Source organism: Hoplias malabaricus, chromosome 7 (genome assembly GCF_029633855.1).
Source record: "Hoplias malabaricus isolate fHopMal1 chromosome 7, fHopMal1.hap1, whole genome shotgun sequence".
NCBI classification, from domain to species: Eukaryota; Metazoa; Chordata; class Actinopteri; order Characiformes; family Erythrinidae; genus Hoplias; species Hoplias malabaricus.
This window is the reverse complement of record NC_089806.1, coordinates 8,681,877-8,702,619: the sequence shown is the minus strand read 5'-3', so window position 1 is coordinate 8,702,619 and position 20,743 is coordinate 8,681,877. Positions and strand designations below refer to the sequence as shown.

General features: G+C 51.1%; 1 protein-coding gene across 3 annotated transcripts in view; it reads left to right on the top strand.

Annotated features, from left to right (window-relative positions):
- The window catches only part of cfap61 (cilia and flagella associated protein 61), a 59,938-nt gene extending 55,843 nt beyond the window's left edge, over window positions 1-4,095 (top strand). The window contains exons 24-26 of one of the 3 annotated variants that reach the window (XM_066676310.1): window positions 2,025-2,233; window positions 3,081-3,144; window positions 3,636-4,095. In XM_066676310.1, the coding sequence (XP_066532407.1) occupies window positions 2,025-2,233; window positions 3,081-3,144; window positions 3,636-3,839 (477 nt within the window). In that variant the 3' untranslated portion in view covers window positions 3,840-4,095. Of the gene's footprint in view, window positions 1-2,024; window positions 2,234-3,080; window positions 3,178-3,635 lie in introns of all 3 variants that reach the window. The other 2 variants (XM_066676308.1, XM_066676309.1) reach the window with 2 other exon arrangements.
- The last annotated feature ends 16,648 nt before the right edge of the window (window positions 4,096-20,743 follow it).

Here is a 20,743-nt window from a genome sequence, read left to right as displayed (position 1 = left end):
AGGAAACCCACGCAGACACAGGGAGAACACACCACACTCCTCACAGGCATTCACCCGGAGGAAACCCACGCAGACACAGGGAGAACACACCACACTCCTCACAGACAATCACCCGGAGGAAACCCACGCAGACACAGGGAGAACACACCACACTCCTCACAGACAGTCACCCGGAGGAAACCCACGCAGACACAGGGAGAACACACCACACTCCTCACAGGCATTCACCCGGAGGAAACCCAAGCAGACACAGGGAGAACACACCACACTCCTCACAGACAGTCACCCGGAGGAAACCCATGCAGACACAGAGAGAACACACCACACTCCTCACAGACAGTCACCCAGAGGAAACATTTGGAGGAGGGTAGGAAACCACTGTTTTACTCCCCCCCCCTACCAATTTCAGTACAGTGCTAAAAGTTAATTGCACTAAGAGAAGCCACAGGAGAACAAAAAAACAGTCATTGTGGTCTGCGTAGATCTTACATTTGTGGTCTTACATTTCTGGTGAGGTGCACATCAGGCCTGACTGCCTACAGCATTGGCTCAACACATAAGCATTAATTGGGCTTAAGACTCAGGAGAGAGCGACCTCTGTTGGTTTGGAGGAGCAGCACAAAGACTGGGGAACAAAGAGTGACGCTAGAGTCTTTTCACCTACAATGGGTTAAGCATGAGTCTTGTTACAAAAATGATAATTGGAGCCATAATATGTCATTGTTACTTTTACTCAAGTAGAGATCTACAACAAGAACTTTTACTGGAGTAATATTTTACCTTCAGTATCTGTACTTTTACTCAGGTACATGGTTTGTGTACTTTGCCCACCACTTCTCTTTAGTCTCTGGAGAGCTTTAGCTTGACACACTCAAGTACTCTGTCTTGGCTCATGCTGAAGAACCTCAGGCACACACACTCACCCCCTCGTGACTAGGTTATGTGTATGTGGTGGAGTAACACTTATTAACACAATAACACAGTTATTGTGCAGTATTGGCACATCTGGACACACAAATCTGGAACATCTATCACACAATCCCATTGTGGTTTTAGAACTTCCTGTGGTATGAATTAATATATTAACCCCCTGTTGTCCCCACCAATGACTGCAAGAGTAAAATATCAAGAAAAGATTATAGTTTAGGGCGGCACGGTGGCGCAGCGGGTAGTGTCTCTGTCACAGGTCCATGGACCTGGAGGTTGTGGGTTTGAGTCCCACTCCGAGTGACTGTGAGGAGTGTGGTGTGTTCTCCCTGTGTCTGCAGGGGTTTCCTCCGGGTGACTGTCTGTGGGGAGTGTGGTGTGTTCTCTCTGTGTCTGCGTGGGTTTCCTCTGGGTGACTGTCTGTGAGAAGTGTGGTGTGTTGTCTGTGTCTGCGTGGGTTTCCTCCAGGTGACTGTCTGTGAGGAGTGTGGTGTGTTCTCCCTGTGTCTGCGTGGGTTTCCTCCGGGTGACTGTCAGTGAGGAGTGTGGTGTGTTCTCTCTGTGTCTGCGTGGGTTTCCTCCGGGTGACTGTCTGTGAGGAGTGTGGTGTGTTCTCCCTGTGTCTGCGTGGGTTTCCACCCACGGTTCGAAAACACATGTTGGTAGGTGGATTGGCAACTCAAAAGTGTCCGTGGGTGTGAATGAGTGTGTGTGTGTTGCCCTGTAAAGGACTGGCGCCCCCTCCAGGGTGTATTCCTGCCTTGCGCCCAATGATTCTGAGTTGGCTCCGGACCCATCACGACCCTGAACTGAATAAGTGGTTACAGACAATGAATGAAGATGATAGTTTAGCAAGTCTGTGAAATTCAGTTTCTAATTTATTTATTTATTTATTTAAAAGAAATGTTTAATTTTTTTATAAAAATGTATCATATATAATATTTCTATTCCAGGCATTTGAGCAGTGGCGCAGTTCTTCCCTGGGGCTCATTAGTCCTGCACTGAGCTGTTGTACTGAGTGGATATCAGTGGAGCTGTAATCTTTAATCTCATCATGTGTAGAGGAAGATCGAGTTAAGGCGGTTGTTTGTGTCCAGCAGGGCCGAGAGGTGGTGACTGGACGAGTGGAGACAGGAAACTACTTTCAGCTGCAGTTTAACCCTCACGGCCTGGTGGAGACCATCACCTGTCTGTCTGGAAAGCCACTTCTCGTGTCCAACCTCATGTGTCTGTACGGTAAACACCAGCTGCTCCTCAACCGTCTGTACGAGCGTCTGGAGGAAGATATGATCCACGACCTCTACAGGTTCCACACAAACTTAACACTCTTCACAGGGAACGTCGCCTTCCCACATATATACACAGTCATATGACATATCAGAACATTATGACACACTCACTGTCCATTCTCTCAGCTCCACTGACCATACAGCAGCACTTTGTAGTTCTATAAATACAGACTGTAGTCCATTAGTTGCTCCGCATACCTTCTTTGACCCCCAGAGGGCCACCACAGGACTGGTATAATTTGGATAATTCTTAGTGTACACTGGTACGAGTGGAGCAGACACAGCACTGCTACTGGAGTGCTTTGTGAAGCGTGTATATTACATGATGTCTCAGTGAACCTCAGCCCTACAGCAGTTCAGAAGGGCAGTGTTTACAGCATTTTGCTCCATGCTGTCCCCCCCCACTGAGATGATGTTATCATTGTTTCTATGGAGATGCTACACCCCCTCTGCTTGCGTGTGTAGATCTATGTCTGAAGGCGTGACCTCTTTTCTAATATTTTAACACTGACGACCCCTCCGCCTCTGAGTCATTGTTCCTCAGCTCTAATCTGTTTATGCAGGTGTCCAATCTGCTTTGCCGCATGGCCAGGAGACAATGGCTTAGCCGCCCAACACTGGTCATCAGCCGCTCAGCCACTTATTAAATCTGGATTCTTCACTGGCCTCTTGTCTCGCTCTGAATGAGGCCTGCTCTCAATGTCATTATAGGAACTGGCTGAACATCAAGAACCGTTAAGATAATTGATTGACCGTGCTGTTGGGCAGGAGCTATTAGATGAACATACTACGTGTCCCGTGTGTGTGTGTGTGTGTACTTGTGAGGTACAGAAACAGACTAATTTTTTGTCTTTTTTTTCTCAGCTATTTCAGCGAGAGGTGGTGTGTGGCCATATTTCACGATCGCTTTGCTGATTTTGAGCAGGAGGTGCGTCAGATTATGGACTCAACTACAGTCCAGGTGAGCACAAGCTCTCTGAATGTATCCATTTACACAACAAACTTCACGCAGATGCGGGAAATCCCAATAGTCCTCGAACAAATCAGATTATGACCCACAGAGTGGGTCTCCATAATGGGGCCAGCCATGTTTACGCTAAGTGCAGAGTCTCTGAAACCTCCAAGCCACCAGGTGTCACTGTAATGTCTGTTTTATGACGTAAGGAAGAGTCACTGGAGAAAATGACTGATTGCTTCTTTAAGCTCTTGCTGTTAACAATGTTAGGCCTAGAGTCTGGGGGTCATTTAGAGGGGAAGTGCCCCCCCCCCCCACCCTCCTCCCCACCAGCCAATCACTGTGCTCCAGGCACTGCATTCTAATACAAGCTTCTGTTGTGGTAGACTACAAAAAGAAGTGAAGTCCACATGCACCGTCTCTGTTTTAAACCACTAATCCAACTCTGTCTGGTTTGTCCCCAGCTTGAGCAGGACTCCATGTCCATTCCACAGCTCGCTGAGATGATAGTGGACGGCACCTGGGAGATTCCCACAGATCCTGCTCTGTACCTGCAGCAGATTTTTGACCAAAGTGAAGGACCAGACGCCCTGAAGAGAAGTGTTCTGGATTATCTGAAGTACAACAGATATCACCTCCCCATGTACGCTCAGCTTGGAGTACTGTAGCAGACGAAACAGAGTCTGCACATTATTATTAGGATATTATTATAGTGATTTCCTTTGTAATTCCACTATGTAATGATATACTTCAATGGGTAGGGACCATTTTACAGTAAATGTGCTCTAATCAAATGTTAACGAAGGGTTTAAAATTGTTATAAAGAGGGGAACAAATACATTGTGAAACACAGTTATAACCATTAAAGGACAAAGATCAATAAGCTGGTAGATCTGAGCTTTATCAGTGGAGGTGAATGAGCAGGCAACAGGTCACTAGCACGTTTAAAAATAATGTCTTAACATTATCTGTTAATTTAAGGGCTTTCTGACCTAATAAACATTCATACTGTCTGTGAGGACTGTGGTGTGTTCTCTCTGTGTCCGCGTGGGTTTCCTCCGGGTGACTGTCTGTGAGGAGTGTGGTGTGTTCTCTCTGTGTCTGTGTGGGTTTCCTCTGGGTGATTGTCTGTGAGGAGTGTGGTGTGTTCTCTCTGTGTCTGCGTGGGTTTCCTCCGGTTGACTGTCTGTGAGGAGTGTGGTGTGTTCTCTCTGTGTCTGCGTGGGTTTCCTCCGGGTGACTGTCTGTGAGGAGTGTGGTGTGTTCTCTCTGTGTCTGCGTGGGTTTCCTCCGGTTGACTGTCTGTGAGGAGTGTGGTGTGTTCTCTCTGTGTCTGCGTGGGTTTCCTCCGGGTGACTGTCTGTGAGGAGTGTGGTGTGTTCTCCCTGTGTCTGCGTGGGTTTCCTCCGGGTGACTGTCTGTGAGGAGTGTGGTGTGTTCTCTCTGTGTCTGTGTGGGTTTCCTCCGGGTGACTGTCTGTGAGGAGTGTGGTGTGTTCTCTCTGTGTCCGCGTGGGTTTCCTCCGGGTGACTGTCTGTGAGGAGTGTGGTGTGTTCTCTCTGTGTCCGCGTGGGTTTCCTCCGGGTGACTGTCTGTGAGGAGTGTGGTGTGTTCTCTCTGTGTCTGTGTGGGTTTCCTCTGGGTGATTGTCTGTGAGGAGTGTGGTGTGTTCTCTCTGTGTCTGCTTGGGTTTCCTCCGGGTGATTGTGTATTCCCACCTTGCACCCAATGATTCCAGGTAGGCTCTGGACCCACTTCGACCCTGAACTGGATAAGGGTTACAGATAATGAATGAATGAATAATCATATTCATAAAAAACCCAACCCAGTCACTCACACACAACGGTGGAGTTTCATACTCTCACCTAGTCACTCATTCACACATATGGACAGTTTTAGACACTCATTCACTCACACAGTGAAACCCACACATACACAGGGAGAACACAGAACACTCCTCACAGACCCGAGGTGGAGACTGAACCCAACACCCTGAACACACACATGTGTGTGTGTGTGTGTGAGCCACCGTGTCTGACCCTGCGTGCGCTCAGTGGAGCATGTGTGCACTTGTTAATGTTTCATTGCCAAGACCCTCATCAGTGAATACGGAGGAGTGAGAAGCCTCGCGCTGGTAATAGAGGAGGGTGACGATGAGCGTGACGCCTCTGGCTTTTCAGCCTCGCGCTGGGAAATCACGGGCATTGTTTACAGTCGGCTTTCTCGGGGCGGGGCTTGGAGACGCAGCGTGAGTCCTGCCCACAAAGAGCGCGAGGAGGGCGGCTTTGCGCGGTTTAAAGGCGCTGCGGCAGCTGTATGGTAATCAGGCGCAAATCTGCAGCGCGACAGCACACGCCACTGAGCAAACACACGCGCTCACCACCCATCATGCGTGGACCCCCTTACACTCTCACAATACAGGCCTGATAAGAGCGCGCGAGCGGTGGTCGGAGAACGCTTGACTTCTTCTGAAGGACATTTTCTCTCTCTCTCTCTTTCACTGACTCTAACTCTCTTTCTCTGTACCTCTCACTTTCTCTAACACTGTAACTCTCTAACTCTCTAACAAACACACTAACTCACTCTCTCTCACACACACACACACTAACACTCTCTCTCTCTCTCACACACACTCTCTCTAACTCACACTAACTCTCTCTCTCACACACACACTCTCTAAATCACTAAATCTCTCTCACACACACTCTCTCACTAAAACACTAACTCTCTAACACACTCTCTCTCACACACACACACACTCTCTCTCTCACACACTAACTCTCTCTCACTAACACTAACTCTAACTCACTCTCTCACACACACTCTCTCTAACTCACTAAATCTCTCACACACACTCTCTCACTAAAATACTAACTCTCTAACTCACTCTCTCACACACACACACACACTCTCTCTTACACACACACACTCTCTCACACACTAACTCTCTCTCTCTCACTAACACTAACTCTAACTCACTCTCTCACTAACACACTCTCACACACCCTCTCTAACTCACTAAATCTCTCACACACACTCTCTCACTAAAACACTAACTCTCTAACTCACTCTCTCTCACACACACACACACTAACACTCTCTCTCTCTCTCACACACACTCTCTCTAACTCACACTAACTCTCTCTCTCACACACACACTCTCTAAATCACTAAATCTCTCTCACACACACTCTCTCACTAAAACACTAACTCTCTAACTCACTCTCTCTCACACACTAACTCTCTCTCACACACACACACACTCTCTCACACACACTAACTCTCTCTCTCTCTCACTAACACTAACTCACCCTCTCACTAACACACTCTCACACACACTCTCTCTAACTCACTAAATCTCTCTCACACACACTCTCTCACTAAAACACTAACTCTCTAACTCACTCTCTCTCACACACTAACTCTCTCTCACACACACACACTCTCTCTCACACACACTAACTCTCTCTCTCTCACTAACACTAACTCACACTCTCACACACACTCTCTCTAACTCACTAAATCTCTCTCACACACACTCTCTCACTAAAACACTAACTCTCTAACACACTCTCTCACACACACACCAACAATAACTCTCTCTCACACACACACTCTAACTCACTCTCTCCCTAACACACTAACTCTCTCACACACACACACTAACTCTCTCTCACACACACTCTCACTAACACACTCTAACTCTCTCTCTAACACACACACACATTCTCTAACACTCTCTCTCTCTCACACACCAACGCTAACTCACTAACACACTATCTCTCACACACACTAACACACATTCTCTAACTCACTTTCACTAACACACTCTCTAACTCTCTCTCTCACACACACACACTCTCTCTCTCTCTCTCCCTCACACACACTCTCTAACTCTCTCTCTCACACACACTGACACTAACTCTCTAACACGCACACTCTCTATCTCTCTCTAACACTGACTCTCTCTCTCTAGACTGATTTATACTCCCTCTGCGTACGGAAATGCGTGCGCTTCACGTGAAATAACCGTCACTGCGAACCACAGGTGGGCAGAGTAAACAAAACCTGTTCTTAAGTAAGAGTCCTGTTACTTTAGAACAATAACTCAGTAGTCACCCAATCAATTACTTCAGTGAGAGTAAGAAGTGAAAACACTACTCAGGTACTGAGTAACCTCTTTGTTTAATAATCAGGACGTCAAATAACAGACCTGAATGTACAAAAATATATTACAGCAACGGACAAATTCAGAGTCGGAAATATCTCTTAAACAATTAAAACAATAAACAAATTAAATATTTACAAAATAACAGATTAAAGTCAGCCACAATAACTTAGTAATAAAACAATGGGCTCAATATGAAGAGGTTAAAAGAATAAGAACACGTAGAAAAAGGCAGTCTGTACGTAAGTTTACGTAAAGCATAAACTGTGTGTGTGTGGTTCTGGGTATTATATGTTCACTCACAAAACAATGGGCTCAATGGGCAGAGATTTCAAAGAATAACAAGAACAAGACCAGTCTGCACACAAACCATAAACTCTGTGTGTTGCATGTTCACTCCGTTAAGTGACTATTCAGCTTGAACAGCAGCTGGCTCTCAAGTTTTTCGCTGTGAAGCTGTGGTCTTTTCCGCCTGTGTTTGCCGCGGGGAGTTTGTGTGCGGTCACGTGACGGCTTGGCTCTGTTTGATTGGTGAAACGGAGTCAAACGTCGCTAGTGGCTAATTTGATTGGTGAGACGCAATCATGTGACAGACCTATGTAGCTCATTGTAACGGAGTAAAAGCACCACTTCATCTTAACAAATGTACTCAAGTAAAATAAAATCTATGCTACAATAAAACTACTCTTAAAAGTACAGTTTATCCAAAAAAATTGTCAAGTAAATGGAGTAAATGTAGTGTGTTAGAGAGAACACACCACACTCCTCACAGACAGTCAGCCAGAGGAAACCCACGCAGACACAGAGAGAACACACCACACTCCTCACAGACAGTCAGCCAGAGGAAACCCACGCAGACACAGAGAGAACACACCACACTCCTCACAGACAGTCACCCAGAGGAAACCCACGCAGACACAGGGAGAAGACACCACACTCCTCACAGACAGTCACCCGGAGGAAACCCACGCAGACACAGAGAGAACACACCACACTCCTCACAGACAGTCACCCGGAGGAAACCCACGCAGACACAGGGAGAAGACACCACACTCCTCACAGACAGTCACCCAGAGGAAACCCACGCAGACACAGGGAGAACACACCACACCCCTCACAGACAGTCACCCAGAGGAAATCCACACAGACACAGAGAGAACACACCACACTCCTCACAGACAGTCACCCGGAGGAAACCCACACAGACACAGAGAGAACACACCACACTCCTCACAGACAGTCACCCGAAGGAAACCCACGCAGACACAGGGAGAACACACCACACTCCTCACAGACACTCACCCCGAGGAAACCCACACAGACACAGGGAGAAGACACCACACTCCTCACAGACAGTCACCCGGAGGAAACCCACGCAGACACAGAGAGAACACACACGCAGACACAGAGAGAACACACCACACTCCTCACAGACAGTCACCCGGAGGAAACCCACGCAGACACAGGGAGAACACACCACACCCCTCACAGACAGTCACCCGGAGGAAATCCACGCAGACACAGAGAGAACACACCATACTCCTCACAGACAGTCACCCGGAGGAAACCCACGCAGACACAGAGAGAACACACCACACTCCTCACAGACAGTCACCCGAAGGAAACCCACGCAGACACAGGGAGAACACACCACACTCCTCACAGACACTCACCCGGAGGAAACCCACACAGACACAGGGAGAACACACCACACTCCTCACAGACAGTCACCCGGAGGAAACCCACGCAGACACAGGGAGAAGACACTACACTCCTCACAGACAGTCACCCGGAGGAAACCCACGCAGACACAGAGAGAACACACCACACTCCTCACAGACAGTCACCCGGAGGAAACCCACGCAGACACAGAGAGAACACACCACACTCCTCACAGACAGTCACCCGGAGGAAACCCACGCAGACACAGAGAGAACACACCACACTCCTCACAGACAGTCACCCGGAGGAAACCCACGCAGACACAGAGAGAACACACCACACTCCTCACAGACAGTCACCCGGAGGAAACCCACGCAGACACAGAGAGAACACACCACACTCCTCACAGACAGTCACCCGAAGGAAACCCACGCAGACACAGGGAGAACACACCACACTCCTCACAGACACTCACCCGGAGGAAACCCACACAGACACAGGGAGAACACACCACACTCCTCACAGACAGTCACCCGAAGGAAACCCACGCAGACACAGGGAGAACACACCACACTCCTCACAGACACTCACCCGAAGGAAACCCACGCAGACACAGGGAGAACACACCACACTCCTCACAGACACTCACCCGGAGGAAACCCACACAGACACAGGGAGAACACACCACACCCCTCACAGACAGTCACCCAGAGGAAATCCACACAGACACGGAGAGAACACACCACACTCCTCACAGACTGTCACCCGGAGGAAACCCACACAGACACAGAGAGAACACACCACACTCCTCACAGACAGTCACCCGAAGGAAACCCACGCAGACACAGGGAGAACACACCACACTCCTCACAGACACTCACCCGGAGGAAACCCACACAGACACAGGGAGAAGACACCACACTCCTCACAGACAGTCACCCGGAGGAAACCCACGCAGACACAGAGAGAACACACACGCAGACACAGAGAGAACACACCACACTCCTCACAGACAGTCACCCGGAGGAAACCCACGCAGACTCAGGGAGAACACACCACACCCCTCACAGACAGTCACCCGGAGGAAATCCACGCAGACACAGAGAGAACACACCACACTCCTCACAGACAGTCACCCGGAGGAAACCCACGCAGACACAGAGAGAACACACCACACTCCTCACAGACAGTCACCCGGAGGAAACCCACGCAGACACAGAGAGAACACACCACACTCCTCACAGACACTCACCCGGAGGAAACCCACGCAGACACAGAGAGAACACACCACACTCCTCACAGACAGTCACCCGGAGGAAACCCACGCAGACACAGAGAGAACACACCACACTCCTCACAGACAGTCACCCGGAGGAAACCCACGCAGACACAGAGAGAACACACCACACTCCTCACAGACAGTCACCCGAAGGAAACCCACGCAGACACAGGGAGAACACACCACACTCCTCACAGACAGTCACCCGGAGGAAACCCACGCAGACACAGGGAGAAGACACTACACTCCTCACAGACACTCACCCGGAGGAAACCCACACAGACACAGGGAGAACACACCACACTCCTCACAGACAGTCACCCGGAGGAAACCCACGCAGACACAGAGAGAACACACCACACTCCTCACAGACAGTCACCCGAAGGAAACCCACGCAGACACAGGGAGAACACACCACACTCCTCACAGACACTCACCCGGAGGAAACCCACGCAGACACAGGGAGAAGACACTACACTCCTCACAGACACTCACCCGGAGGAAACCCACACAGACACAGGGAGAACACACCACACTCCTCACAGACAGTCACCCGGAGGAAACCCACGCAGACACAGGGAGAAGACACTACACTCCTCACAGACAGTCACCTGGAGGAAACCCACGCAGACACAGAGAGAACACACCACACTCCTCACAGACAGTCACCCGGAGGAAACCCACGCAGACACAGAGAGAACACACCACACTCCTCACAGACAGTCACCCGGAGGAAACCCACGCAGACACAGAGAGAACACACCACACTCCTCACAGACAGTCACCCGGAGGAAACCCACGCAGACACAGAGAGAACACACCACACTCCTCACAGACAGTCACCCGGAGGAAACCCACGCAGACACAGAGAGAACACACCACACACCTCACAGACAGTCACCCGAAGGAAACCCACGCAGACACAGGGAGAACACACCACACTCCTCACAGACACTCACCCGGAGGAAACCCACACAGACACAGGGAGAACACACCACACTCCTCACAGACAGTCACCCGAAGGAAACCCACGCAGACACAGGGAGAACACACCACACTCCTCACAGACACTCACCCGAAGGAAACCCACGCAGACACAGGGAGAACACACCACACTCCTCACAGACACTCACCCGGAGGAAACCCACACAGACACAGGGAGAACACACCACACCCCTCACAGACAGTCACCCAGAGGAAATCCACACAGTCACGGAGAGAACACACCACACTCCTCACAGACTGTCACCTGGAGGAAACCCACACAGACACAGAGAGAACACACCACACTCCTCACAGACAGTCACCCGAAGGAAACCCACGCAGACACAGGGAGAACACACCACACTCCTCACAGACACTCACCCGGAGGAAACCCACACAGACACAGGGAGAAGACACCACACACCTCACAGACAGTCACCCGGAGGAAACCCACGCAGACACAGAGAGAACACACACGCAGACACAGAGAGAACACACCACACTCCTCACAGACAGTCACCCGGAGGAAACCCACGCAGACACAGGGAGAACACACCACACCCCTCACAGACAGTCACCCGGAGGAAATCCATGCAGACACAGAGAGAACACACCACACTCCTCACAGACAGTCACCCGGAGGAAACCCACGCAGACACAGAGAGAACACAACACACTCCTCACAGACAGTCACCCGAAGGAAACCCACGCAGACACAGGGAGAACACACCACACTCCTCACAGACACTCACCCGGAGGAAACCCACGCAGACACAGGGAGAACACACCACACTCCTCACAGACAGTCACCCGGAGGAAACCCACGCAGACACAGGGAGAAGACACTACACTCCTCACAGACAGTCACCCGGAGGAAACCCACGCAGACACAGAGAGAACACACCACACTCCTCACAGACAGTCACCCGGAGGAAACCCACGCAGACACAGAGAGAACACACCACACTCCTCACAGACAGTCACCCGGAGGAAACCCACGCAGACACAGAGAGAACACACCACACTCCTCACAGACAGTCACCCGGAGGAAACCCACGCAGACACAGAGAGAACACCCCACACTCCTCACAGACAGTCACCCGGAGGAAACCCACGCAGACACAGAGAGAACACACCACACTCCTCACAGACAGTCACCCGAAGGAAACCCACGCAGACACAGGGAGAACACACCACACTCCTCACAGACACTCACCCGGAGGAAACCCACGCAGACACAGGGAGAAGACACTACACTCCTCACAGACAGTCACCCGAAGGAAACCCACGCAGACACAGGGAGAACACACCACACTCCTCACAGACACTCACCCGAAGGAAACCCACGCAGACACAGGGAGAACACATCACACTCCTCACAGACACTCACCCGGAGGAAACCCACACAGACACAGGGAGAACACACCACACCCCTCACAGACAGTCACCCAGAGGAAATCCACACAGACACAGAGAGAACACACCACACTCCTCACAGACAGTCACCCGGAGGAAACCCACACAGACACAGAGAGAACACACCACACTCCTCACAGACAGTCACCCGAAGGAAACCCACGCAGACACAGGGAGAACACACCACACTCCTCACAGACACTCACCCGGAGGAAACCCACACAGACACAGGGAGAAGACACCACACTCCTCACAGACAGTCACCCGGAGGAAACCCACGCAGACACAGAGAGAACACACACGCAGACACAGAGAGAACACACCACACTCCTCACAGACAGTCACCCGGAGGAAACCCACGCAGACACAGGGAGAACACACCACACCCCTCACAGACAGTCACCCGGAGGAAATCCACGCAGACACAGAGAGAACACACCACACTCCTCACAGACAGTCACCCTGAGGAAACCCACGCAGACACAGAGAGAACACACCACACTCCTCACAGACAGTCACCCGAAGGAAACCCACGCAGACACAGGGAGAACACACCACACTCCTCACAGACACTCACCCGGAGGAAACCCACACAGACACAGGGAGAACACACCACACTCCTCACAGACAGTCACCCGGAGGAAACCCACGCAGACACAGGGAGAAGACACTACACTCCTCACAGACAGTCACCCGGAGGAAACCCACGCAGACACAGAGAGAACACACCACACTCCTCACAGACAGTCACCCGGAGGAAACCCACGCAGACACAGAGAGAACACACCACACTCCTCACAGACAGTCACCCGGAGGAAACCCACGCAGACACAGAGAGAACACACCACACTCCTCACAGACAGTCACCCGGAGGAAACCCACGCAGACACAGAGAGAACACACCACACTCCTCACAGACAGTCACCCGAAGGAAACCCACGCAGACACAGGGAGAACACACCACACCCCTCACAGACACTCACCCGGAGGAAACCCACACAGACACAGGGAGAAGACACCACACTCCTCACAGACAGTCACCCGGAGGAAACCCACGCAGACACAGAGAGAACACACACGCAGACACAGAGAGAACACACCACACTCCTCACAGACAGTCACCCGGAGGAAACCCACGCAGACACAGGGAGAACACACCACACCCCTCACAGACAGTCACCCAGAGGAAATCCACACAGACACAGAGAGAACACACCACACTCCTCACAGACAGTCACCCGGAGGAAACCCACACAGACACAGAGAGAACACACCACACTCCTCACAGACAGTCACCCGAAGGAAACCCACGCAGACACAGGGAGAACACACCACACTCCTCACAGACACTCACCCGGAGGAAACCCACACAGACACAGGGAGAAGACACCACACTCCTCACAGACAGTCACCCGGAGGAAACCCACGCAGACACAGAGAGAACACACACGCAGACACAGAGAGAACACACCACACTCCTCACAGACAGTCACCCGGAGGAAACCCACGCAGACACAGGGAGAACACACCACACCCCTCACAGACAGTCACCCGGAGGAAATCCACGCAGACACAGAGAGAACACACCACACTCCTCACAGACAGTCACCCGGAGGAAACCCACGCAGACACAGAGAGAACACACCACACTCCTCACAGACAGTCACCCGAAGGAAACCCACGCAGACACAGGGAGAACACACCACACTCCTCACAGACACTCACCCGGAGGAAACCCACACAGACACAGGGAGAACACACCACACTCCTCACAGACAGTCACCCGGAGGAAACCCACGCAGACACAGGGAGAAGACACTACACTCCTCACAGACAGTCACCCGGAGGAAACCCACGCAGACACAGAGAGAACACACCACACTCCTCACAGACAGTCACCCGGAGGAAACCCACGCAGACACAGAGAGAACACACCACACTCCTCACAGACAGTCACCCGGAGGAAACCCACGCAGACACAGAGAGAACACACCACACTCCTCACAGACAGTCACCCGGAGGAAACCCACGCAGACACAGAGAGAACACACCACACTCCTCACAGACAGTCACCCGAAGGAAACCCACGCAGACACAGGGAGAACACACCACACCCCTCACAGACACTCACCCGGAGGAAACCCACACAGACACAGGGAGAAGACACCACACTCCTCACAGACAGTCACCCGGAGGAAACCCACGCAGACACAGAGAGAACACACACGCAGACACAGAGAGAACACACCACACTCCTCACAGACAGTCACCCGGAGGAAACCCACGCAGACACAGGGAGAACACACCACACCCCTCACAGACAGTCACCCGGAGGAAATCCACGCAGACACAGAGAGAACACACCACACTCCTCACAGACAGTCACCCGGAGGAAACCCACGCAGACACAGAGAGAACACACCACACTCCTCACAGACAGTCACCCGAAGGAAACCCACGCAGACACAGGGAGAACACACCACACTCCTCACAGACACTCACCCGGAGGAAACCCACACAGACACAGGGAGAACACACCACACTCCTCACAGACAGTCACCCGGAGGAAACCCACGCAGACACAGGGAGAAGACACTACACTCCTCACAGACAGTCACCCGGAGGAAACCCACGCAGACACAGAGAGAACACACCACACTCCTCACAGACAGTCACCCGGAGGAAACCCACGCAGACACAGAGAGAACACACCACACTCCTCACAGACAGTCACCCGGAGGAAACCCACGCAGACACAGAGAGAACACACCACACTCCTCACAGACAGTCACCCGGAGGAAACCCACGCAGACACAGAGAGAACACACCACACTCCTCACAGACACTCACCCGGAGGAAACCCACGCAGACACAGAGAGAACACACCACACTCCTCACAGACAGTCACCCGAAGGAAACCCACGCAGACACAGGGAGAACACACCACACTCCTCACAGACACTCACCCGGAGGAAACCCACACAGACACAGGGAGAACACACCACACTCCTCACAGACAGTCACCCGAAGGAAACCCACGCAGACACAGGGAGAACACACCACACTCCTCACAGACACTCACCCGAAGGAAACCCACGCAGACACAGGGAGAACACACCACACTCCTCACAGACACTCACCCGGAGGAAACCCACACAGACACAGGGAGAACACACCACACCCCTCACAGACAGTCACCCAGAGGAAACCCACGCAGACACAGAGAGAACACACCACACTCCTCACAGACTGTCACCCGGAGGAAACCCACGCAGACACAGAGAGAACACACCACACTCCTCACAGACAGTCACCCGAAGGAAACCCACGCAGACACAGGGAGAACACACCACACTCCTCACAGACACTCACCCGGAGGAAACCCACACAGACACAGGGAGAACACACCACACTCCTCACAGACAGTCACCCGAAGGAAACCCACGCAGACACAGGGAGAACACACCACACTCCTCACAGACACTCACCCGGAGGAAACCCACACAGACACAGGGAGAAGACACCACACTCCTCACAGACAGTCACCCGGAGGAAACCCACGCAGACACAGAGAGAACACACACGCAGACACAGAGAGAACACACCACACTCCTCACAGACAGTCACCCGGAGGAAACCCACGCAGACACAGGGAGAACACACCACACCCCTCACAGACAGTCACCCGGAGGAAATCCACGCAGACACAGAGAGAACACACCACACTCCTCACAGACAGTCACCCGGAGGAAACCCACGCAGACACAGAGAGAACACACCACACTCCTCACAGACAGTCACCCGAAGGAAACCCACGCAGACACAGGGAGAACACACCACACTCCTCACAGACACTCACCCGGAGAAAACCCACACAGACACAGGGAGAACACACCACACTCCTCACAGACAGTCACCCGGAGGAAACCCACGCAGACACAGGGAGAAGACACTACACTCCTCACAGACAGTCACCCGGAGGAAACCCACGCAGACACAGAGAGAACACACCACACTCCTCACAGACAGTCACCCGGAGGAAACCCACGCAGACACAGAGAGAACACACCACACTCCTCACAGACAGTCACCCGGAGGAAACCCACGCAGACACAGAGAGAACACACCACACTCCTCACAGACAGTCACCCGGAGGAAACCCACGCAGACACAGAGAGAACACACCACACTCCTCACAGACAGTCACCCGGAGGAAACCCACGCAGACACAGGGAGAAGACACCACACTCCTCACAGACAGTCACCCGGAGGAAACCCACGCAGACACAGGGAGAAGACACCACACTCCTCACAGACAGTCACCCGGAGGAAACCCACGCAGACACAGAGAGAACACACCACACTCCTCACAGACAGTCACCCGGAGGAAACCCACGCAGACACAGAGAGAACACACCACACTCCTCACAGACAGTCACCCGGAGGAAACCCACGCAGACACAGAGAGAACACACCACACTCCTCACAGACAGTCACCCGGAGCGGGACTCAAACCCACAACCTCCAGGTCCCTGGAGAAGTGTGCCTGAGACACTACCTGCTGCTCTACCGTGCCGCCCTGACCTTCTTTATGTAGTTCTTTATTTAACTGAAATGCTATAAAAAAACAGCGTTCTAGACAGCGGTGGTCTGTCAGGTCATAAACATAAATAACCATATGTGTAACTCTATTTAACATTGAGTTGTGGGATGAACACGAACTGGAATATGATAAGGTCCAGAGGACACTCTTCTAATTATTTATTCAGCTCCACTGAGGACTGAAGTGTGGACATGGTCAATCAGCTGTGCACAGGCAGTGTGTGGCCTTTAAGCTGCATTGAAAAGCAGAGGATGAGATAGGAAGCACTGGAGCAGCTGCACATGAGCCTTAGGTTACCAAGTCCAGTGCTAACCATAGTCTCAGTTTTAAAATCTACAACTATCATAGAATAAGGGACAAATATGTTCCCTATTTAAAGGTACAGATATGTAACCACCACAGAGACAGATTTTCTGACAGTGCAGAGTGAAGCCTTTTCGTCCTGAGGGGTCCTGTAGTTTTATTTCCTACAGTATCCCGTAGTGTCCTCTACTACCTTAGAGTGTCCAGTGATGTCCTGTACTGTCCTTGTTCAGCAGTGTGTTGTGACGTCTTATCCTTGTGACGGTCACTGTGTGTAATAGCTGCCACTTTGAGGACTTACTCATGACTCATACTCCCTACATCATCTCACGGTTTCAGAAAAGGAGAACTCATTTATTAAATGTTAAGCTAAACTAGTGAAAGTATTTAGCCAGACAGTCACGATAAAACATTCTCCAAGAATAGGGATGACACACAAGGATAAGTGGCTTGTGTCTGTAGTCTCTTACGCACTAAAACAAAACAGGAGTGAAACAAGGCAATTACTGAAGCTTGTATATGATCTCTGTATGAATAACTCACTCTTACAGAAGAGCAGAGAAACGCATTAGAGACTGTTGTGCTAACAGCTCTCCATTAGGTCCTATGATGAAAATGCTAATGTGGCGAAAAGAATAAAATGGTTTTTTTTCTCCTCATTTTGCAATATTGTTTGATCCCCTGATGCAAAGTGACAGTGGTCTTCTGTGCTTCTGAGTGATGTGAGACTCTCTCCAGTGCAGGGAGGAGGAGCTGTGTATGAGATAAATGTATCAGTTTTTCCCATTTGTTTACATTAGTGCTGCACTCTGAAACCAGACAAATCTGTTCCCAATATGTGCAACTACAGCAAGAAAATATGTAATGTCCTGCACCATCCTGTGGTGTCCTGTAGTATCCTACACTGCCCTGTGGTGTCCTACAGCATCTTGACAAATCCCTCAAGGTCCTGTGGTGTGCTGTAACATCCTAGCACCCTGTAGTATCCTGTGAAGAAAAATCCCTCAGTGTCATATTCATGATCTACAGTGTCCTGTGGCGTCCTGTAAAGCTCTACAGTCCTGTGGGGTCCTGTAGTATCCTGTAAAGCCCTACAGTGCTCTGTGGTGTCTTGTAGTATCCTGTAAAGCCCTACATTATCCTTTTTTGTGGTGTCCTGTAGTGTCCCGTAACTCCCTACAGTGACCTGTGGTGTCCTGTAAAGCTCTACACTGTCCTGTGGTGTCCTGTAAGACCATACAGTGCCCTGTGGTGTCCTGTAAAGCCATACAGTGTCCTGCAGTGTCCTGTAAGTCTTACTGTGTCCTGTGGTGTCCAGTTGCATGCTACATTTTCCTGTAAAATCCAGTAGATCCCCGTGAATGTCTTCAAGTGTCCTGAAAAATCCCTCAGTGTCATATTCATGATCTACAGTGTCCTGTGGCGTCCTGTAAAGCTCTACACTGTCCTGTGGTGTCCTGTAAAGCCCTACAGTGTCCTGCAGTGTCCTGTAAGTCTTACTGTGTCCTGTGGTGTCCAGTTGCATGCTACATTTTCCTGTAAAATCCAGTAGATCCCCGTGAATGTCTTCAAGTGTCCTGAAAAATCCCTCAGTGTCATATTCATGATCTACAGTGTCCTGTGGCGTCCTGTAAAGCTCTACAGTGTCCTGTGGTGTCCTGTAAAGCCCTACAGTGCTCTGTGGTGTCCTGTAGTATCCTGTAAAGCCCTACAGTGCTCTGTGGTGTCCTGTAGTATCCTGTAAAGCCCTACATTATCCTTTTTTGTGGTGTCTTGTAGTGTCCTGTAACTCCCTACAGTCACCTGTGGTGTTCTGTAAAGCTTTACACTGTCCTGTGGTGTCCTGTAAGACCATACAGTGTCCTGTGGTGTCCTGTAAAGCCCTACACTGTCCTGTGTTGTGGTGTCCTGTAGTGTCCCATAATGCCCTACAGTCACCTGTGGTGTCTTGTAAAGCTCTAAACTGTCCTGTGGTGTCCTGTAGTATCCTGTAAAGCCCTACAGTGCTCTGTGGTGTCCTGTAGTATGCCGTAAAGCCCTACATTATCCTTTTTTGTGGTGTCTTGTAGTGTCCTGTAACTCCCTACAGTCACCTGTGGTGTTCTGTAAAGCTTTACACTGTCCTGTAGTGTCCTGTAAAGCCCTACAGTGTCCTGTGTTGTGGTGTCCTGTAGTGTCCCATAACGCCCTACAGTCACCTGTGGTGTCTTGTAAAGCTCTAAACTGTCCTGTGGTGTCCTGTAGTGCCCTGGTCACAATGCTTAATGCCAAGAGTTAGCAGGAGAGGCATAAATCCCCCAGCAATATGCTGTGGAACAGGGGAACTGTTTTCTGGAGCTTAGTCCAATACCTCGGGGATAAGTTGTTTATGAGTGAATCTGCAGCGTCAGACCTGATTAAAGGAGTTATTAATGCTCTGTGTGGACAAAAGTGTGTGGACACCTGCTCAAACGCCATATAAACCAAAACCCAAATGTACTGGATGGTGATCACTCAGTTCCACAGCCCCCCCCCCCCCCCCCCCCTTTCACACACATACAACATCATTTTAATTTCAGATTCTAATGGAGGCCCCCTCCTCCTCCTTCTGGCAGGAGTAGAGCCCCCCCTGTAGCAGGCGAGGAGGCTGCCAAAGCCTCGCGCGTAAAGAGCGTGCGTGTCTGTCGAAAAGCCATCAGACCGTGAAGCAGGATGGATAGAGGTGGGAGGGAGGGGGAGGGCGCCCCTGGGAACACCGTGCGTCTAAAGTCTAATAAAAAAGCCCCTCAGGTACATCTGCTTAGTAATCTGAGAAAAAAAACGACGGGGAGGGACGGGACCAAGCCTTCCATCCCAGGCTCGGGCTTAAGCTCCTCCCCCCTCGCATCCACCGGGAGCACGCCGCTATCTGATTGGCTGGGGATGAGGCAAGCGTAGGGAGTGGCGGGAGGGAAAGGGGGGAGGGGAACAATGTCATCATCTTTGCTTAAAAACGAGTGCAGCTATGCTTTAGTCATGAAAAGGCATCTGATGTAAAGGGAACAGCACCCGAGGACCCCCCCTCTCTCCCTTAACTCCTACCTACAGGAAGGAAGGACGGAAGCAAGGAAGGAAGGCAGGAAGGAAGGAAGGAAGAAGCCTGTTCAGAACACAGGGACGGTCCAGAAGCGCCGCGAAG